The sequence below is a fragment of the Gracilinanus agilis genome, chromosome 2, assembly GCF_016433145.1.
Source record: "Gracilinanus agilis isolate LMUSP501 chromosome 2, AgileGrace, whole genome shotgun sequence".
In the NCBI taxonomy this organism is placed as follows: Eukaryota; Metazoa; Chordata; class Mammalia; order Didelphimorphia; family Didelphidae; genus Gracilinanus; species Gracilinanus agilis.
This window is the reverse complement of record NC_058131.1, coordinates 41,352,509-41,375,798: the sequence shown is the minus strand read 5'-3', so window position 1 is coordinate 41,375,798 and position 23,290 is coordinate 41,352,509. Positions and strand designations below refer to the sequence as shown.

The 23,290-nt window shown below is 36.9% G+C and overlaps 1 protein-coding gene across 1 annotated transcript in view; it reads right to left on the bottom strand.

Moving 5' to 3' along the window:
* HYDIN (HYDIN axonemal central pair apparatus protein) overlaps positions 1-23,290 on the bottom strand; it is a 417,120-nt gene that overhangs the window by 299,972 nt on the left and 93,858 nt on the right. Inside the window, exon 8 of the mRNA XM_044659361.1 lies at positions 6,796-6,979. Coding sequence (XP_044515296.1) covers positions 6,796-6,979 — 184 coding nt within the window. The remainder of the gene's footprint in view (positions 1-6,795; positions 6,980-23,290) is intronic.

Sequence of the window (23,290 nt, the reverse complement as noted above, 5' to 3'; positions counted from 1 at the left end):
TGGATTAACAAGTGAATTCTACCAAACACTTAAAGAACAATTAATTCTAATACTATATAAACTATATGGAAAAATAACTGAGGAAGGAACTCTACCAATTTCCTTTTATGACACAAGTATGGTGATGATACCTAAACTAGAAAGAGAAAAAACAGAAAGTAAACTGTAGACCAGTCTTCCAGAATATTGATGCAAAATTCTAAATAAAATTCTTGCATGGAAATTATAGTAATATATCACAAGGATCATATACTATAACCAGGTAGATTTTATACCAGGAATTTAGGGATGATTTAACATTAAGAAAACTATCTGCATAAGTGATCATATTAATTAACAAAGCCAAAAGAAACCATATGATTTTCTAAACACAGATGCAGAAAAAGCTTTTGAGAAAATTCAATACTGATTCCTATGAAAAACACTAGAGAAGGGAGCAGCTGGGTAGTTCAATGGATTGAGAGTCAGGCCTAGAGACAGGAGGTCCTAGGTTCAAATCCGGCCTCAGACACTTCCCAGTTATGTGACCCTGGGCAAGTCACTTGACCCCCATTGCCCACCCTTACCACTCTTCCACCAAGGAGCCAATACACAGAAGTTAAGGGTTTAAAAAAACACTAGAGAATACTGGAATAAATTGAATATTTCTCAAAATGATGAATAGCATCTTATCTAAAATCATTGTTAAACATTATATAAAATGGGAATAAAATGGAAGCCTTCCCAATAAGAACAGGGGTGTAGCAAGGATGCCCACTATTCACCACTACTATTCACTATTGTACTAGAAATGCTACATATAGCAATGAGGGAAGAAAAAAGAAATCAAGGGAATTAAAAAAGGCAATGAAGAAATAATGCTGCTACCCTCTGTAGATGATTTGATGGTATACTTTGAGAATACTATATAAACAACCAAAAAAACCTTATCAAAACAGTCACTTTAGCAAAGTTGCAGGATATAAAAAACCCACATTAAATCATCAGCATTTCTTTATATTACCAATGAAGTCCAACAGCAAGCAGTAGAAAGAGAAATTCCATTTAAAATAACTGTCAACAATACAAAATACCTGAGACTCTCCCTCCCAAAACAAACCCAGGATCCATATGATTACAACTACAAATATTTTTTCGTACAAATAAAATCATATCTAAACAATTAGAAAAGTATTAATTGCTCATGGATAGGCCAAGCCAAAAAAATAAAATGACAATTCTTCCTTAGTTAATTTACTATTCAATATCATAGCAATCAAACTGCCCATAAATTATTTTACAGAGTTAGAAAGAAATAAGATTCATCTTGAGGATTAAAAGACCAAGAATATCAAGAGAATTAATGAAAAATATGAATAAAGGTAGCTTAGCTGCCATCAAAACAATCTGGTATTGTCTAAGAAATAGAGTAGTACATCAATGAAATAGATGAGGCACTCGAAACATAGTAATACATGACCAGAGTCACTTTTTTTTTTTTAATCCTGGGACTCCATTCTAGGAGCATAGGGCCACAACCAGTAGGCAATGGGACACACAGTCGCTCAGGGTCACCCAGCTGGGAAGTGTCTGAGCCCGGACTTGAACCCAGGACCTTTCGTCTCTAGGCCTGGCTCTCAATCCACTGAGCTAGCCCAGCTGCCCCTACTTTAGGTTGCAGTTTCTTTAGCAGATATAGTTTTTTTACAGGGTGGGGTTGCTAGCCCCATGCCCAACCCTCCTCCTTTTTTCATCTGGGCTAGGGACCGTCCTTGGCCCAGGAGTGGTAAGGGTGGGCAGTAGGGGTCAAGTGACTTGCCCAAGGTCACACAGCTGGAAGTGTCCGAGGCCGGACTTGAACCTAGGACCTCCAGTCTCTAGGCCTGGCTCTCAATCCACTGAGCCACTCAGCTGCCCCCACGTACCAGAGTAACTTAGTGTTTGACAAACGCAAAGCTCAAGCTTTTGGAAGAAGAACTCACTACTCAACAAAAACTGCTGGGAAAATGGAAAACAATATAGCAGAAACTAGGTGTAGACCAATACTTCACTATATCAAGTAAGATCAAAATGGATCCATGATTTAGAAATAAAGGATGAAACCGTAAACAAGTTAGAAGAGCAAAGAATAGTTTACCTGCCAGATCTATGGATAAGGGAAGAATTCATGTCCAAACAAGAAATAGAGAACATTATGAGATAGAAAATAGATAACCTCAACTACATCAAATTTAAAAGGGTTTGCAGAGACAAATCCAATGCAACCAAGATTAGAAGGGAAACAACATACTGGAGAAAAATTGTATAGCAAGTGTCTTTGATAAAGGCCATTTCTCAAATATACAGAGAACTAATCAAATTTATAAGAACATACAGCATTCCTCAACTGGCAAGTGGTCAAAGAATATGAACAGGTAATTCTCAATGAAGAAATTTAAAAATATCTTTAGTCATATGAAAAAATGTTCCAAACCTCTTATTAATTAGGGAAATGCAAATTAAAACAATTCTGAGATACCATCTCACACCTATGAGACTAGCTAATATGACAAAAAAGAAAAGTGATAAATGTTGCAGAAGATAAAGAAAATTGGGGCATAATACACTGTTGGTGGAATTGTGAACCCGATACAACCATTTTGGAGGGCAATTTGGAACCATGGCCAAAGGGCCATAAAATTATGTATACCCTTTCACCCAATAATACCTCTACTAGATCAGTATCCCAAAGAGATAAAAAATACGGGGAAAGGACCTACTTGTATAAAAATATTTATAGAACCTCTTTTTTGTGGTAGCAAAGAACGAGAAACCGAAGGGATGCTCATCAAATGGTGAATGATTGAATAAGTTGAGGTATATCATTGTAATGGATTATTACATCATAAGAAATGAAAAACAAGATTAACACAAAAAAACTTGGACTTAAATGAAGTGATGCAAAGTGAAGTGAACAGAATCAGAAAAATGTTGTTCAGAGGAACAAAAATAAAGTACAATGATCAATTGTGAATGACAACTATTATCAGCAAGGCAAGGATCCAAGACAATTCCGAAGGTTCATGATAAAAAAAAGGCTATCCATTACCATAGAAGGAACTGAAGGAGTCTGAATGCAGACTGAAATATACCATTCTTTATTTCATTTCCTCTATGAGTTTTTCTCTGATGTTAGCAAAATATGTCAGCTTTCACATGATGAACATGGAAATATGTATTATATGATAACACACGTACAACCTATCATATTACCTCCTGTCTTGGGGAGGGGAGTAGGGTGGAAGGAAAGGAGGAAATATCAATTTCAAAATGTCAGAATATGATTACTGAAAATTGTACTGATGTAATCTGGAAGAAAAATTTAAATTTTAGAGAAAAAGAAGTAATGGGGAGCCACAGAAGTTGATTGAGTGACACGATCATATCAGTACTTTAGGAATATCACTTGGGCAGCTATGTCATTCATTCAACAAGCATTTTCAAGTCAATGATGCAAACATTTATTAAGAACCTACTATGTGCCAGGCACTGTGCTAAATGCTAGGACAAAAAGAGGCAAAAGACAGTCCCTGCCCTCAAGGAACTTATAATTTAATGAAGGTGACAACAAGAAAATCAATGTATACAAAGCAAACTATATACAGGATAAATAGCTAATAATCAAGAGAGAGAAAGCACTGAAATTAAAAGGGGGTAGGGAAAGCTTCCTGTAGAAGGTGACATTTTAACTGGGACTTAAAGGAAGTCAGCCAGCAGAAGAGGGAGAGCAGAGGATTATTGGAGTGGAGAAGGGAGAGCATTCCAGGAATGAAGGATAGCCAGAGAAAATATCCAGAGCCAAGAGATGGCTCAGGGAACATCCAGGAGTTTGGTGTCACTGGATGTAAGAGTACATCGACAAGACTGTTAGCATGGAGGATACAAAGAAATGCAAAAACAGTCCCTGCCCCCAAAGATCTTATGTTAAAATGGGGAAGAAATCATGTGCATAACTAGGTCATACTAGAGAGAAGGCACTAACAGCGCAGGGGAAAGTTCTCCTGTAAGAGGGAATTTAGCCGAGTCTTTCAGGAAGCCAGGGAAACTAAGAGTAGAGGAAAGGAGGCACAGAGGAGAGCAAGGGCAAAAGCTCAAAGCTGGGAGATGGGGCATCCCATGAGAGGACTAGCATCTGAGGGCTGGTGTGGCTAGACCATAGACTGCATGGAGGGGAGTGATGGTACACTCCTTGTAAAGTTAGAACAGGTCTTTTAAAAGCCAAACATGGTACTTGCATTAATAGGAAGCCACAGGAATTTATTGGGGAGTGATATAACTTGGTTGTACCTAGGCTTTGGACAAATTGCTTTAGCAGCTGAGTAGAGTGGGAAGAGATATTAGGCGAAGAGACCATCTAGAGCAGTAGCTAATGCACTGGTCCCGATGGGAAGCACCAAGCGACCATGCTGAGATGATAGCTGCATGAGTGGTGACGAGGGCTGTATAGAGGAGATGTGCTGAAGGTAGAAACAGCAAGATTTGGCAATTGACTGGCTGTGTGGGGCAGGTAGTGAGTTGGTTATCTATCTGCAAAGATAAAGTCGGCTACAGAATATCAGTTATAGATGGATGCCCATTTCCTTTTTCAGTTCCTCAGATATATATTTATTAAACACCTATTATGTGTTAGGCACTGTGTGTGATGATACAGGGAAAGGCAAAAGACAACCTCTGCTCTTGGGAATTCACAGTCTAATGAGAGGAGACAACATATGTACAACTATGAACAAGTAAGCTATAGATAGGATATAGTAGAGGTAATCACCAGAAGGAAGCAGAATAGGGAAAGGCTTCCTGGAGAAGGTAGAATTTTAGGTAGGGCTTGAAGGAAGCCAGGAAGCAGAGATGAAGAGGGACAGAATTCCAGGCTTGGGAGTACAAACATCTAGTGAAAATACTCAATCAGGAAGGGAGTGTCTTATTTGAGGAACACCAAGAAGGTAAGTGTCCCCAAGAAAGCTTTTGATATGTGTATAAATTATGTTGCTAAAGATCTTATAGAGTTGGCAAATGAGGCTCATTGATCAGTAATTACTACTGTTTTCTTGGTCATCTTTTTTTTTAATTAATAAAAACAAAACAAAAACAATATCCATGTTTTCCCCAGGATTTGGTCTCCTCTTCCCTTTACTGTAGACTACCTCTAAACAAACTTGGTCAAGTCCAGTTGTTTTTTCCAATTTTGTTGTCATTAATACTGGTTCTACTTCCTCCCAGGGCACATATCTGTGACTGTGATGTTAAGAGTTCAGATTTGGTGGTATCACTCTGGAAGTACTGAGGAAAACAGCTTGCCACAGACATTTTGATAGTTATGTCAAGGCTGAGGTGCATAGTCATCACTTGTTCCTCTCATCTCCTTGGACACATTATCTATTCAGAAGTTTTCAAAGTGTGGTTTAGGGACCTCTTACAGTCCCCTAGAGCAGTGATGGGCAAACTTTTTAAAGAGGGGGCCAAAGGAAAGGAAATGCTCATCTGTCAGTCTGTTTCTAAGGCAACTCTTTCGAAGTTTCATTGTAGTATCCTACTCATTGTATTCATCAGATTAGGAATAATATCGTGCAGCCCGATAGAACATTTCAGGGGGCTGCATCTGCCCCACAGGCTGTAGTTTGCCCTGTCACTGAGCTAGATGATCCTGTGCAGGTCATTTAACCCTATTTGCCTCATCTGTAAAATAAGCTGGAGAGGGAAATGGCACACCACTCCAATGCCAAGAAGACCCCAGAGATGGGTTCACAAAGCGTTGGACATGTCTAAAATGATTGAAGAGCAAAAACAGATTGGTCATTGCTGTGTTACACAGCAGTACCCAAAATAATTGGAGGGGGGCGGAACATAACATTCTTCTCCTTGACTTCTGCTCTTTTAAAATGTTTCCTTTAAATTTTGTGTTGACTAAGGGGAGTTTGGGGGAGAGGGAAAGATAGGCCAGATAGAGCATTTCAGGGGGCTGCATCTGGCCTGTGGGCCATAGTTTGCCCATCACTGCCCTCGAGCCTTTCATGAGGTCTGCAAAGTCAAAGCTATTATAATCATAATTAATACATTTTATATAATATAATATTTCTAATATTATAAATATAGATATAACCTACATAAACAAAAGCTCTTGATGGGGGAAGGTTCCTTAATGATTTTTAAGAGTATAAAGGGGTGCTGAGAGCAAAAAGTTTGGGAACCACTGGTCTCTGTCATAAACTTAACATATGATATACTATTTTTAACATATAACATTTTCTGCATTCTTGCTTATCTTTTTATGTCTATGTTCTACTTTTCCAACTCTATTCTTTGAGGGCAAATGAACGATTCACAGTTTTGCACAATGTGTTGTACCTAATAGGTTTAAGAAAATGCTTTTTGATATTGCTACTGATGAGACTGCTAAGATTGAATCTCCAGGTTTTCTAGTCTCACTGGACACATCACAGAGCAAATGCTCTTAATAATGCTTATTGGAGGAAGCTAGATATCACAGTGGATAGAGGGCTGGACATGGAGTCAGACAGATCTGAGTTCAGATACTTCCTAGCTACATGACCCTGAGATAGTCACAATCTCTGTTGGCCTCCATTCCTTCATCTACAAAATGGGGATCATAACAGGACCTACTTCCCAGGGCTCAAATGAAATATTTGTAAAGTGCTTAGTCCGGTGCCTAGTACACAGTAGGTGGACTATAAATGCCAGCTATTGTTATTACTGAATACACATAAATTGACAATTTTATCAGTGTTTTCATATAGTTGGTATGGCTAGTTGAATGCTTACCACTGGTTCAACCACAAAAATATTTCCAAAGAAGAGCATATCATTGCCCAGGATACTCTGTCTCTGGTTTTGGAAAGTATGAGAAACAACAGAAAGATGCTCTCGGAGGGAGGGGTCGAGGATACACTCTTGTAGAAGTTGTTCCATCCTCTTCTCTTCTTCTACGCTTAGGTCTTCACAGAGCCTGGAGCCAAAGAGGAGAGGTGGGTAAGAGTTAGTAAATCCTGGGCTCTCAAGCAAGAATCTGTCTAAGCTCAACTCAAGGGCTTCCTCTTTCAGTTGGTCAGTCACAACACATTTACAAAGTGCCTACTATGTACTACTGTGGATACAATGAAAGATAAAAAAACAAAAACAAACCAAAAAACTCCAGTAACTGCCTTCAGGGAGCTCAGTCTTATGGGGAAGACAATATATAAACATCTATCTACATATACATACTTTAATATGTATATATATGTATATATATATATATATATATTATAAATTGGAGAGAAAGCCATTCCTGATCTCTCTAGTAACTTAGGAGTCATCTAACTAAACCTTCCACTCATTTCCCTCAATACTATCTCTAGTAGGTCATCCAACATCTGCTTGAATTCTTCCAGACACAGGGAACTCTCTTTAGTATAAGACAATTCACTCCATTTATTTTTTTTTAATTTTTTTTTGAACCCTTAACTTCTGTGTATTGGCTCTTAGGTGGAAGAGTGGTAAGGGTGGGCAATGGGGGTCAAGTGACTTGCCCAGGGTCACACAGCTGGGAAGTGTCTGAGGCCGGATTTGAACCTAGGACCTCCCGTCTCTAGGCCTGACTCTCAATCCACTGAGCTACCCAGCTGCCCCTAATTCACTCCATTTATGAAGAGCTCTAATTATTAGAAGGCTTCTCCCTTATGTTGTGATGTAATTCATCTCCCTATAATTTGCACCCAACATCAACCCCACTGACAACTTTCAAATGGGCCCCAGTAAACCTTGTAGCTGGATTGAGGATGGCTTTTGGCTATTGACAAGACAAGTCCTCATTGATTCAAAACTGATTTGACCCTTGTGGGTCTATCTGTCTCTGTTTTTTGGCTGAGTTGGGAAGTCCAAGTGGCCCTGCTTCAAGGGAGGGAGCTCATCTAATTCCTTCTGTTTAATAGATGGGCTTCTGCATCTTTTATGTCTTTATCATTACCATGATGAGAAGGGACAAGTGGGAACTAGTAGACTCTTGTGGAGCTATACCCCCCCAGAAAGTAACCATCTTCCCAGGGGCCTGGGCAGTCTCAACAGGGTACAATATTGCCCTGGATAAGGCAGGGTGTTTGTGAAGGGGTCCCTGGAGGTTCTTCTTCCACATCAAGGCTCCCCCTCTCTTCAGCTCCTCTGGCTGGTCTCTCAGAGGTCAGTGTTTACTGTTCCCAGTCACTTATTTGCCCCATCACTACCCAGCATTGCTCCTTAGACTTCCTACAAGTCTCCCCAGCCCATAGAAGGCAGATGTTGTTCATCACAGGTCCCTTTCCCTGTTCTATGTGGCTGCATAGGTCTTCTTTGGGCAGCACTTATCATCTTCCAGCAAATGTCTGTGACTTTTCATAGACCTCTTTTTCTTCCTTCTCTCTGCTCTCTGTGTTGCTGCTACCACTGACCTAACTTAAGTATGTCTCGGCCTTGGCAAATTGAATTCATACTCTTTCCCAGGTGTCCAATTCTAATGTAGTACATGGGAGAACACTCTAGGATCTAACTCAGCTTGTGAGCCCAAATGGCCCCGTAGGCCAAAGTGCTTCTTTATTCTGAAAATCACTTCTATTATATGTTGCTTCCCAAATCCCAACACAACATGCTCCCTGGAAGATTCCTATAGAACAGTGATTCCCAAAGTGGGCGCTACCACCCCCTGGTGGGTGCTGCAGCAATCCAGGGAGGTGGTGATGGCCACAGGTGCATTTATCTTTCCTATTAATTGTTATTAAAATTTAAAAAATAATTTCCAGGGGGCTAAGTAATATTTTTTCTGGAAAGAGGGCAGTAGGCCAAAAAAGTTTGGGAACCACTGCTCTAGAATATCTTAAAAACAGATCTCTCCAATTCCATTAGATCACAGTAACTTATAACAGTTTGCATTCACTCTTTCCTAGTGTTCAGATGATATAAAATCCTAACTATGAATACAAGAGCTGGTCCAGAACACCAGTCATCTATAAAGACTCTTATATTTGCACAAGAGTTATTTTCATGTTGTCTCCATCATTAGAATGTTAGCTATGTAAGGAAAGGGAGACTCCTTTTGTCTTTCCTTGTATCCCTGGTGCTCATTAGTCAAAATGTCTACCACACAGTAAGTACTTAACAAATGATTGTTAACTGACTTTAAAAAAATGGGAAATAGAATTTTCTAGCTTATTTAAACATCTTTCAAATGAAGAGCTGCAGTACAGTTGAAGCTATTTGTTAAAAACATAAAAATGTGACTCTCCCTTTAGATTGCCAGAACAACGGATTCACATCAGAAAAGAAGGAAATGTACTCTATGTACTGCAACAGAAACTTTAGTATAATGGATAGATGGGGTTGAAAAATGAGCATCATAATTTATTAAGACATTAAATAAGATAATATATTTCAAGCATTTTGTAGATCTTAAAATGCTATGTAAATAAATGTTAGTTAGCAGTAATAGTAATGAGTCCAGATGACAATTCAACTCTTCCATTTGTATCTGTGCATCAGTCAATCAACAAACATTTATTAAATACTAACTATGTGGCGGACACTATGCTAAGTGCCGGGAATCCAAAAAGAGGCCAAAATTTCTCAAAGAGCTACAAGTGTAATGGGGGAGATAATGAGCAAACATATAAATATATATATACATATATATAAGATAGATTATATATACATATATATGATGAATAGGAAATTGTTAACAGAGAACATACAATAGCATTAAGGGGGGGGGGTGGGCAAAGTCTTCCTGTAGAAGTTGGGATTATAATTGTAAATTAAAGGAAATCAATAGAAAGAATTGAGGAGGGACAGCATTTCATGCAGGGTGGGGGACAGCCAGAGAAAATGTCCAGAGCCAAGAGATGGAGTGTTTTGTCTTGTTGATGGAACAACCAGGAGGCCATTGTCACTGGATCAAAGAGTATGATGGGGGAGAGAAGAGGTTTAAGAAGACTGGAAATATAGGAGGTAACTAGGTTATGAAAGGCTTTAAAAGTCAGGGATTTGATCCTGGACGTGATTGGGAGTTTATTGACATTGTCTTTGTGCTTTAGCAAAATTAATTTAGTGGCCAAATGGAGGATGGATTAGAGTGGAGAAAGAATGAAAGCAAGCAGACCCACCAGCAGGCTATTGCAAGGTGAAAGATGAACTAGACTAGATACACTAGAGCAGTGATGGCAAACCTCTTAGAGACAGAGTATAGAGGGAGAAGAGAAGAGGGCTGAAGACTAAATCCTGAGGGACATCTATGGATCTGGAGGAGGATCCAGCAAAGCAGAAAGAAGAGGAGCAGTCAAGACAGGTAAGAGAAGGACCAGTAGAGAGAGAGAAGTGTCAGAGAAGAGAGTATTAGGAAAGAGTCATCAACAGTATCAGGGGCTACAGAGATATCAACATCAAGGAGAATAAGAATTAAGAAAGGGTCATTGGATTTGACAAATAGGAGACGAGTGGTAACTTTGGACAGAGCAATTTCAGTGGAATTATGATGTTGGAAGCTAGATTTTAAGAAGTTAAGAAGACAGTGAGAGGAAAGTTGAGTGAATTCAGGGCAATAAAGTGTCAACCGTTTTCCAGAATGGCTGCCCAGTAAGCATTAGATTGCCTCTCTGCCCACAGACCTTCCAACAAGCAGATCTCTGCAAGGTACCTTCTTCCAGCAATGACAGCCATCATTGTCTCAATCACTTATACAGAATGCTGTACTAATCAAATGCCCAAAGAGTTACTTTCTAGGACCAGATAATGTATTAACAAAATTCATGTAGAAAACAAAAGATAAAGGGAAACAATGAGAAGAGTGGGGAGGAAGGGTAACTTGCAGCACCAAATATCAAACTATTCTACAAAACTATTTGGTACTGGCTAAAAAAACCTGAAAAATTGTTCAGTGGATTAGATTAAGCACATGAGGCCCAGAAGCAGCAGAGAAGCATTATGGTCCCTAAATTCAAAGTCATTAATCTTGGGGTAAAGACTTACTATTTAACAAAAACTGCTGGGAAAATTGGAATGTAGCCGGGGAGGAGTTGGTTTCAGACCAAAATGTCACAAAATATGAAAGAAAAAAGCCCCAAATGGATCATGAAATAGATATAAAAGGTTACAATCGTGAACAGATTATAGGAGATAGAAAGAGACCTTTCACAACTAGAGAAGAGGAGTTCTTGACTAACTAAAGGATAGTGATGATCACAAAAAAATAAAACCGCCAATTTAAATTACATAAAATCGAAAAGTTTTGTGCAAAAGGAGAGTTGGGAAGAAGACAGAAAAAATACAAATGCAAGATAAAAAGAAAATAAAGTACCAATAAAGCATCAAAAATACACAATAAAGAACGGAAATAAGTTCAGAAGGTGATGCCAGAAAGGCAATGTTGGTACTAACAGGTTAAAGTTAATACTTTAAAAAATTATACATAATTGAGATTTCATATAGAATTTTCAGATCTGTTGATATAAGAAATTCATTAGAAAAATAAATTTCAAATTTATTATGGGATAAAAGAAAGTGGAAAAATAAACTGAACTTGGACAGACTTTCGAATTATTATCACAAAGTGTGAAAACAGTATTTTTGAAAATTTTGGGGGGGATGTTTTCTACCCCATTAGGCCAGGGATTGTCTTTTGTCTTTGTATCCCTGGTGCTTAGCACAGTGCCTACCACATATTTATTAAATGCTTGCTAATTTATTGATTGACTGACTAAAGCTCTGGGGAACTGAATTGTATCAGACAAATTAGTCAGCTCCCTAACATTCCCTATCATTTTGTTTCCTGGCCTCATTCACAGTGCTTTCCCCACCTGAATAACTGCCTCAGTAGCAGGATTTACTAATCCTCTCTGCCATTATCAGACAGTGTTTGTCATTCATTTGTTCATTCATATGCCCTCTCTTCCTAACTCAATCCTGCCCTCTACCCTCCAACAAAGTACTGTTCTTCCTTTCCAGAAGTTTGCCTAAACAATCTAACTTTAGCAGGTAACAGCATACCTTTCAGACCCTGGTTAGCTACTGGCATTCACGACTTTATGCCTTGAAAAATTAACATCTTTGCCATTTAGACAGCTTGTTTATCAAGCATTGGCACCTAGTTTGTGCCCTTTTGGACACATGCCTCTGCCTAGAATTCTTTAAACCTAATTATTATCTCGGAAGATGCCAGGCTGTTCTTCCTTACCAGTATCAGGTAGGACAAGATAAGCTTTCCCTAACACACTCCTGTCCATTGCTGCAGAAGGTTCTTATTCTCATGTCTGTTCAAACTGTTCAAAGTTGTTCTGCTTTTAAAGTCTGCTTTTAAAGCTAAGCCCCTAACTCTTCTCTAGTTATTAATTTGTTAATTTGCTTTTTTACTATTAAGAATTAGCAAGCTGCCATTGATTCCCTTCTCCCTCTTGAATTACTTTAAGACTTAACAGAAACATCTGTGGATATCTTTGAACTTATACAATAACAACCAATGGTAGGAGATTGCAGTAATATTTCATTCTCCTCTTCTTTCCTGTTTGGGATACTCATGCTATAATTTATTTGCTCTAAACTCTCTGTCAAAAATTTGCTCTCAGGTAACATTTCTACTTGCCTGGCATTTTACTGACATTACTACTAACAGAAGAATATCCTTAGCAGTTCAAGCATTGAAAGAATATCAGAATAAGCAGGTATTATTATCTCCAGAAGATGTACTATTTAAATAGGTAGATTGATGGTACAGTGGATAAAGAGAAGGACTTACAGTCAGGAAGATCTGAATTTGAATCCTGCTCAATCATTTATAAGTCATTTAAATTTTCTGTGCCTCAGTTCTCTCATATGTAAAATGGTATAATAATAGCACCTACCTCACAAAGTTTTTTGCTTTCTTTACTTTAGAGAGGTATGAGGACATAAGGATGGTGAAAGTGAATAAGACAGTTTTAATGTTTTGAATGTTGTTCTGAGCCTATGTACTGAGTGGTAAGAGAAGTATTTGGATCCTTCTCTATAAAAGTTCTTATCTCTATCCAAATTTAAGAAAAGTGATCTTCTTTCCCCTCAACCCACTTAAAGTAAGTGACAAAATGATAAGTCTTGATATCTTTGTTGAGTGAGAACAATCAGAGGTGGGAAGTAGATGTGAATAAGACCCAAAAAGCTCTCTTCAATCAAAGTCCAAAAAGTCTTTGATTAAATTAGAAGTCCTTTAAAATTATTAAACTAGAACGATACTAGAGAGGAAATGTATTTGGATTAGTTGAAGAAACTTGATTGTGTCTTGTGGGTCTTCTATAAATTAGCAAAGCAGATCAAAATCCAGAGATCTGAGCCTCTGGAAGCAAAAAGAAGAGAGTCACTTCCAGAAATCCTTTAAGAAAGAATCACTTGGGGAGGAGGAGAAAATCCCGGCTTTGGTGTCAGTTTTGGTCTATATCCACCCCACCATCTAGGCCAGAGGAGGATCCATGAACATCAGAGGGCATACCACACAGCAGTAACTGGTTCCATTGTCTGGATAAGGATCCCAGGAAAAACTAGATACACTGAGGAAAAGCTTCTTCAAGACACTACAAGGAGTCTGGTAGAAAAATGACATCACTCCTAAGGGGAACTTCTCATGAAGAGAAGAAGAGAATGCATAAATATTTGTTGGCAATACTATATTTCTATACATGCCACAACCTCTAAAGAATTACATTTACAAGTCACCTAAAGAACACTGGAAAGGTGTGTGATAGTCACAGATAGGATGGAACATATTACCAATGAAGAAGAGAATAAGAGAAGCTACATAAAAGATAGCAACAGGGAACTACATGACTATAAAATAAATTGGGCCATTTGTGCAGCATGAATAAAGGATAACTAATGGATGGTTTACTTTTTCCACTGGACCCTGTAAAGAGTAAGTTCATGCCTTAACAATAGTCTTTACAATGTTCACTTTCTTTTAAAGATGGGAACCAAAAGCTTATCATTATATCACCAAGCTACTTTAAATAAAAATAATTAAAATAGAACCAGAATACTTATAAGTGGAATTCTTCTGCTATGCTAACAGAACAGACAAAGGTATTTTAAAAATTAAACAAATTCATGGACCTAGCTTAAAAATTCAATTACAATCACAGCCAGGCAAAAATTTTAAAACAATATCTCCTCAGTGCCACCCCAGAAAGCAACTACAATGAAAAAAAAGAGGGAAGGTTAAAGAGACAGAAAGACATTGAGAAAAAGATTAAAGTTAAAAAGAGAAAGAATGATTAAAAGACAGAGAAAGAAGATAAAGGGATATTTCTTTCTCTGGTTGTTGAAATCATCTTGGGCCAGTGATGGGCAACCTTTTGAGCTTTTGAGTGTCAAAATTCACCAAAAAACTGAGCATAACTCCAGTGGTGTGTCACTTCAAGAAAAAAATTCCATAATTTCAGGATATTTATAGTTTAAATAATAAAAATGTATAATTTTAATATATACCTGTATTTAATAAACCAAAATACGTAAATTAATATAGGTAGAATTGTCATCTCTAGTGCACAGAGTGTCCACACTATACTACAGCAAATGTTTCATCCTTGGCACATGGTCCCATTCTTCTCTGTGTGCGGCCACATGTGGATGTGTGTCATCAAAAATGGCTACATGTGTCAGTGCTGACATGCATGTCATAGGTTTGTCATCACCGTCTTAGGCAATGCTGTCAGCTCTGTAGTTTCTCCACTATCTCTAAAATGTGAAGGATAAAGATGTACAAGATGTCAGGTTGTCTCTTCACAGAGTTCCCCTCTCCCACTGGAGAGTTATACCTGGGAAAGTCAACTACGGAATCTATAAAGGCTATCTGAAGAACTACACCAAATAATGCTACTTCTTCTGGAACAGTTTGGTGAGCAACAGGCCAACTTTTGAACTTACTCCAATTTTGAGAAGATTTGGGAGTCCGGAGGGTAGTTTGCGGCCATAGGAAGATCGAGGTCTGCACAGGGAGTCGAAGCCATTGTGGTAGTAGGCAGTGGCCATCTTTACTTCACCAGGCTCAGTGCTAAGTTCTGCCCAGCAACTAAGCCAACTTATCTGAAGACTCTACCACTCTGGGGGTAAAGGGAGGGAACCAAGGGGGTGTGAACTCTTAAAGGGCTGATTTTAAAATGCATATTTGGCTGTGCAGAGGTTTTCCCATCATAACAACAGCACACAAACTATTTGTAGCCATGGGAGTGATGGCAATCATTTGCCAATTCATTTACATGTGCTATAATTTTGTTTTCATTATAATTCCAGATTACATTTATTTTTTGCTAAATCTATACAATAGTTTCCAATGGCTAAAGATAGCAATGGGTAGAGTTTTGTCCTATGTGCCTGTGATTGCAGGGTAGTTTGGTCACTATTGCAATTATATTACACTCTGAGAAAATGTATTAGGATGCTGGTTGGGAAAAAGGCTAAGACAACAGACAATGAATTAAAGCTTATGATTGTGGCAATGAGAGAGGTGTTATAAGAGAATTAGGGAAAGTTTAGTAACCATCCACATAACTGGCCATATCAAAAAGCAAACCAACAAAAACCACAATTACCTCAATAGATGCTGAAAAAGTCTTTGACAAAATACAACACCCATTCCTATTGAAAACAAGAGAAGGACCTTTCCTAAAAATAATAAACAGTATATATCTAAAACCATCAACAAGCATCATATGCAATGGGGATAAATTAGAAGCCTTTCCAATAAGATCAGGACTAAAACAAGGATGCCCATTATCTCCTCTATTATTTATCATTGTACTAGAAACACTAGCAGTTGCAATTAGAGAAGAAAAAGAAATTGAAGGTATCAAAATAGGCAATGAGGAGACCAAGCTATCACTCTTTGTAGATGATATGATGGTCTTAAAAAATCCTAGAGAATCAACTAAGAAGCTAGTGGAAATGATCAACAACTTTAGCAAAGTGGCAGGATACAAAGTAAATGCACATAAATCTTCATCATTTCTTTATATTTCCAACACATCTCACCAGCAAGAGCTTAGAAAGAGTACCCTTTAAAATCAACCTAGACAATATAAAATACTTAGGAATCTACCTACCAAAACAAACACAGGAATTATACGAAAACAACTACAAAACACTTTCCAAACAATTAAAACTAGATCTAAAGAATTGGAATAATATTGATTGCTCATGGGTAGGATTAGCTAACATAATAAAAATGACCATTCTACCCAAATTAATTTACCTATTTAGCGCCATACCTATCAAACTACCAAAAAACTTTTTTTACTGAATTAGGAAAAACGATAACAAAGTTCATCTGGAATAACAAAAGTTCAAGAATATCAAGGGAAATAATGAAAAAATGTGAAGGAATGGGGCCTAGCAGTACCAGATATTAAACTATACTATAAAGCAGTGGTCAATCAAAACAATATGGTACGGGTAGCTGGGTAGCTTAGTGTATTGCGAGTCAGGCCTAGAGACGGGAGGTCCTAGGTTCAAATCTAGCCTCAGACACTTCCCAGCTGTGTGACCCTGGGCAAGTCACTTGACCCTCATTGCCCATTCTTACCACTCTTCTACCTATGATCTTTTGTTATTCCAGATGAACTTTGTTATCGTTTTTCCTAATTCAGTAAAAAAAAGTTTTTTGGTAGTTTGATAGGTATGGCGCTAAATAGGTAAATTAATTTGGGTAGAATGGTCATTTTTATTATGTTAGCTAATCCTACCCATGAGCAATCAATATTATTCCAATTCTTTAGATCTAGTTTTAATTGTTTGGAAAGTGTTTTGTAGTTGTTTTCGTATAATTCCTGTGTTTGTTTTGGTAGATGGATTCCTAAGTATCTTATATTGTCTAGGGTGATTTTAAATGGTGTTTCTCTTTCTATCTCTTGCTGCTGTGGTGTGTTGGAAATATAAAGAAATGCTGATGATTTATGTGCATTTATTTTGTATCCTGCAACTTTGCTAAAGTTGTTGATTATTTCTACAAGCTTCTTAGTTGATTCTCTAGATTTTTTAAGTAGACCATCATATCATCTGCAGAGTGATAACTTGCTCTCCTCACTGCCTATTTTAATACATTCAATTTCTTTTTCTTCTCTAATTGCTACTGCTAGTGTTTCTAATACAATATCACATAATAGAGGTGACAATAGGCATCGTTGTTTCACTCCTGATCTTATTTGGAAAGGCTTCTAATATATCCCCATTGCAAATGATGTTTGTTGATGGTTTTAGATATATACCATTTATTATTTTTAGGAAAAGCCCTTCTATTTCTATACTTTCTAGTGTTTTCAGTAGGAATGGGTGTTGTATTTTGTAAAGGCTTTTTCAGCATCTATTGAGATAATCATGTGGTTTTTGTTGGTTTGCTTTTTGATATGGCCAGTTATGTGAATAGTTTTCCTAATATTGAACTATCCTTGCATAACTGGTATAAATCCCACCTGATCATAATGAATAACCCTTGTGTTCACTTGCTGGAGTCTTTTTGCTAGTATTCTGTTTAAGATTTTTGCAACTATGCTCATTAAGGAGATTGGTTTGTAGTTTTCTTTCTCTGTTTTTGTTCTTTTGGATCAGTACTATATTTGTGTCATAAAAGGAATTTGGTAGAATTCCTTCTTTGTTTATTATTTCAAATGTTTTGTATAGTATTGGGATTAGTTATTCTTTGAAGGTTTGATAGAATTCACTTGTGCATCCATCTAGTCCTGGGGATTTTTCCTTAGGGAGTTCTTTGATAGCTTGTTCAATTTCTTTTTCTGATATGGGATTATTTAAGTATTCTGTTTCTCTGCTGTCAATCTAGGCAATTTATATTTTTTGTAAATATTCATCCATATCACCTAGATTGCTATGTTTATTGCCATATAATTGGACAAAATTGTTTTTAATGATTGCCTTGATTTTCTCTTTATTAGAGGTGAGGTCTCCCTTTTTATCTTTGATACTGATAACTTGCTTTTCTTCTTTCCTTTTTTAAATTAGATTGACCAGTACTTTGTCAATTTTATTTGTTTTTTCAAAGTACCAGCTTCTAATCTTATTTATTAATTCAATAGTTTTTACTTTCAATTTTATTAATTTCTCTTTAATTTTTGTAATCTCTAGTATAGTATTTAACTGGAGAATTTTAATTTGTTTGCTTTCTCGTTTTTTGATTTGCATGCCCAGTTCATTGATCTTTGCCCTCCCTAATTTGTTAATATATGCACTCAAGGATATAAATTTCCCACTGAGTACTTCTTTTCCTGCATCCTACAGATTTTGGTAGGATATCTCATCATTGTCATTCTCTTCTATGAAATTATTGATTGTTTCTATGATTTGTTCTTTTGTTAACTGATTTTGGAGAGTCTATTATTTAATTTCCAATTAATTTTTTATTTGCCTATCCATGTGCCCTTACTAATTATTATTTTGGGCTTTCTGACTTTCTCCATAAGGTAAGATAGAATTTGATATTGCATTATGATCTGATCTGAAAAGGTAACATTTATTATTTCTGTTCTTTTGAATTTGTTTGCCATGTTTCTATGCCTTAGAACTTGGTCAGTCTTTGTGAATGTACCATGTGCAGCTGAAAAGAAGGTGTATTCCTTTTTGTCCCTCTTTATTTTTCTCCACATATCTATTAACTCTAATTTTTCTAGGATTTCATTCACCTCTCTTATCTCTTTCTTATTTTTTTTTGGTTTGATTGATTTATCTAGATCTGATAGAATATTTAGATCTCCCACTAGTACAGTTTTACTACGTATTTCCTCCTTGAGCTCTGCAGTTTCTCCTTTAGAAATTTGGATGCTATACCATTTGGTGCATACATGTTGAGTAATGCTATTTCTTCATTGTTTATACTGCTTTTTACCAGGATGTAATTACCTTCCCTGTCTCTTTTAACCAGATCTATTTTTACTTTGGCTTTGCCAGAAATCATGATTGCAACTCCTGCCTTCTTTTTATAAGTTGAAGCCCAAAAGATTTTGCTCCAGCCTTTTACTTTTACTCTATGTATGTCTGTCTCATGTGTATTTCTTATAGACAACTTATGGTAGGATTTTGGTTTCTAATCCACTCTGCTATTTGCTTCCATTTTATGGGTGAGTTCATCCCATTCACATTCAGAGTTATAATTATCAATTGTGTATTCCCAGACATTTTGATTCCTTCTCCTTGTCCTGCCCCTTCTTCTTATGCTATTTCCTTTTAAATCAGTGGTTTGTTTTAAATCAGTCCCTCGTATCCCCTCCCTTAGTTTACTTCCCTTTCCATCCCCTCCCTTTTTGTTCCCCTCTTATTATTTTTAAGGCTTAATGAATTCCCTCCCCCTCTCTTCCCCTCCCTTTTTGAACTCCCCCCTGCCCCCTTTATTTATCCCTCTGACTTTCCCCATAGAGTAAGAGAGAATTCGATATCCCAATGGATCTAGCTACTTTTCCCTTTCAGGATTAATTCCCCTGAGAGTAAGGTTTAAGTATTTCCTATTAACGCTCTCTTCCTCTCTTTCTTATAATAGTATCCATCCCCTCCCTTTCCCATGCCCTCTTTGTATGGTATAGATTATCCTATTTTTCTTATTTCTTCAAATTTCTCTTGGTGTCATCTTCTATTCCCCCCACCTTTTCCCCCATAGACCATTTAGTACTCCAACCTCTCCCTATGAATAATTCTTCTAATTACTATAATAGTAAAATTTTTTAGAATTATACATAACATTTCTCCATATAGGAATACAAATAATTTTATCTTATTGAAGCCCTTTAAGATGCACATTTAAAAATAAGAGTTTTCTTTCTTTCCCCTCTCTTTATTATTTACGTCTTCATGTTTCTCTTGATTTTTGTGGTTAGACATCAAACTTTACATTTAGTTCCAGTCTCTTCTTTACAAACACTCAGAAATCTTCTATCTTGTTGAATGCCCAAACTTTCCCCTGGAAGTATATAGTCAGTTTTGATGGGTAGGTGATCCTTGGTTTTAGACCCAAGTCTCTTGCCTTTCTGAATATCATATTCTAAGCCTTGTGGTCTTGTAGTGTGGAGGCTGCCAGATCCTGTGTAATCCTGTCTGGTGTTCCTTGATACCTGAATTGTCTCTTTCTGGCTTTTTGTAATATTTTTCCTTACCTTAGAAACTCTTGAATTTGGCAATTATATTCCTGAGGGTTGACTTTTGAGGGTTTAGTGTGGAGGGTGATCTATGGATCTTTTCAATATCTATTTTGCCCTCTTGTTGAAGAACATCAGGGCAGTTTTCTTGGATAATTTCCTGTAGTATGGTGTCCAAATTTCTATTAATTTCTGTTTTTCTTTTTTTCAGGAAGACCAGTGATTCTTAAGTTGTCTCTTCTAGACCCTTTTTATTGATCTGTCATTCTCTCAGTGAGAGATTTCATGTTTCCTTCTATTTTGTCATTCTTTTGACTTTGTTTTATTAGTTCTTGCTGTCTTTCAAGGTCATTGGATTCTACTTGCCCTATTCTAGTCTTTAGAGCCTGGTTTTCTGTTACAGTCTTTTGATTTTCCTCTTTGATTTGGTCTATCTTGTTTTCCTGGTGTTTAATTTGGGTCTCCAATTGGGAGTTTCAAGAATAGACTTTAAACTGCATTTGCAGAAAAGTTTTTCTTTGACAAAGGTTTTTGTGATAGCTATGGCTAAAATTGTGTTTAACAGAAGATTTTATAGCTTAAAGGTTATTCTAACATATTGATAGTCATAGATAGAAAAAATTCTGTATCAGGTTAGTGTTATAAAAAGTTAACAATAGCCTTAAAATAATGTTTTAAAAAGTTGCAATTTCTGTTACTGAAACTTTGTAATTGTTATATAAACTCTATCCTTACCCTATATCTTTCCTGGGGAAAATCCAAGACAGTAATAGCATAACACAGGATAGGGGGATTTGGCTGGGGTATTAATGAATAGCATATATTTTTACAGGTAAGTACCAAAAGTTCATGACATTGAACTAGGGGAGTTTGGGAAGTTGTGAAAGGGGACAACTGTGAAAGGAAATTTTGGAAAGAGAAAACAGGTTTTCAGCAAAGGGGAATGGAATTCTGTTGGAACTATGGACACAAGGGTAAACCTGGTTAGAATGTAGCAGGAGGGAGGGGGAGATTCTAATGGCCAGCTTGGGGAGTCAATGGAAAGGCTATGAATTTGAAGCCAGCTCAGAGACCTAGCTCTGACCAACTGCAGACCTCTATCCTTTTGATTTATCTCTACCATCTGTATATGAAGATCTAACTAAGAGAAGAGAAGCTGATAAACTTTTCAATGTTGCCTTTGAGGGGTTTTTCCTTTCTTAATGAACCCAATCACTTCAACTTCAGTTACCTGAGCTACACATCTATTATTCTAAAGACTCAGAAACCTTTGTGGGTTTTATTTAGGAATAGACAGTTAGCAAAGGGATTATTAGATAGAGTAGAAGAGAGTAGTCCTGGCCAGGCCAAGCAAAGAAGAGACTTTCAATCAAAGTCAGTTTTGGAATCTTATGGTCGACAATATCCAAGATAGGGATTTACCCTCAATCCACTTCCTTAAATATCCTTCCTGATATCTTTCCATAATAAAATCTCTTGTTTATTAATACAGTCAGATATATTTATATTGGCCTAGGGCTGGGAGTGACACCATCTTTGCTTTCAGACTTTGAAGAGAACAACCCTGTTGAATAGGTTGGTCAAATCCTAGCCACCCATTACAATTATAAGACAGGGTCTCTCTTCCAAATAACAAACCATAGCATTCATCTCAATCATATGGTCATATTATCTAGAGTTGGAAGGAGCTTTGGAAATCATCTATCCTAATATCCTAATTTTGCATATGATCCAAGTCTGCTTCTAGCATGAGGGAAAAAGTTATGGAGAGAGTAAAAGGAATTGTGAGGGTTTTGGAAGGAGAAATTTGTAACAAAGAAAGTCAGAGACAGAATCTAAGGACGAAACTCAGAGAACTTGAAGATTCAAAGGAAAAGAAGGTGAAATAGGAGGACACAAGAAGAAATAATGATTAAAGATTTGAAGCTGAAAAAGACTAGAGCTAAAGAAAAAGGTAGAATCAAGCTAAAGGACAAGTATTGGAAGAGGAAGAGAACTTGAGGAGAAATAAATGAATTCAAGTGGAGGAAGGAGAATAGAAATTCAAATAGGAAGAGGGATCAAGCAGAAGATAAGAGTAAGACCAAGTAAGAAAACAGAGTAATAAGAGAATGGAAATTGCATACAGCTGTTGAGGCATTAAATGGGTGGATAAGAAAAGAGGACAGTAATAACCTCAGAGTTAAAAAAAAACGCACAAGCAATTTGCCGCAGCAGTTCTCTACTGAGTTATTAGAAAGAAAAATAAGTCCTCCATTTTATTTCTTTTGACTCAGCTCTTTGCAATCTAGTTCTGACATCATCATCCACCTGAAACTGCTCTCTCCAATCATCTTTTAAGTGACCTATCTGATGTCTTTTTTCCATTTTTATGTTTTTTTGACTTGTGAAGGATTTAACACTTTTGACTGCCATCTCACTTGATGAGCTCATCAACTCTCATAGATTCAATCATTACCTCTATTCAGATAACTCCCAGATTATAATAATAAACCGTCATCTATCTCCTGAATATTTTGAAGAGGTTAAGTGATGACAAAAGGCTTATATTCCAATGGGAGAGGTCATTTATGCTTAAGAATCCTACTAAGTTCAAAGATCAAAGAAGGAGGAAGAAAGACAAATGTAGGACCTGAATATTGTTATCTATTTTGTTATTTTTAAGAAAGAAAAGAAAAAGAAAAAGAATACTTTAGAGAATGAATGAGAAAGTAGAGAGAGAAACTTACTTTCTCATAATTGGGATACACCATAAAAAGAGTACACAAACATGAAGATGAGAGTGGGTACTTTATGAACCTTGCTCCTATGTGAACTGCTCAAAGGAGTGTTGAAGACACAAAAAGTTTAATGTAGAAATATATTCAATACAACAGGGAAATGGATGATGTAGAGAAGAAAGAATGGGTTCTAAGAGAGAAGGCAGAGTTGAGGAATATTAACAAGTAAATTCCAATAACAAAGGGCAAGCCATCAAGAGGTGAATATTAAACAGAAGAAAAGAAAGAAAAGGTAAGAACCATTGGCTGATGGGTCCAGACTAGTGGAAGAAAGAAAAAGCAGAAGAATGGAAACAGATCACCACAATTATAGATTATTAATGCCAGTCTCATTTCCTTTGTTTTCCTACTATTTTCTTTATAAAGATGGGAGAGAGAGCAAAGAGG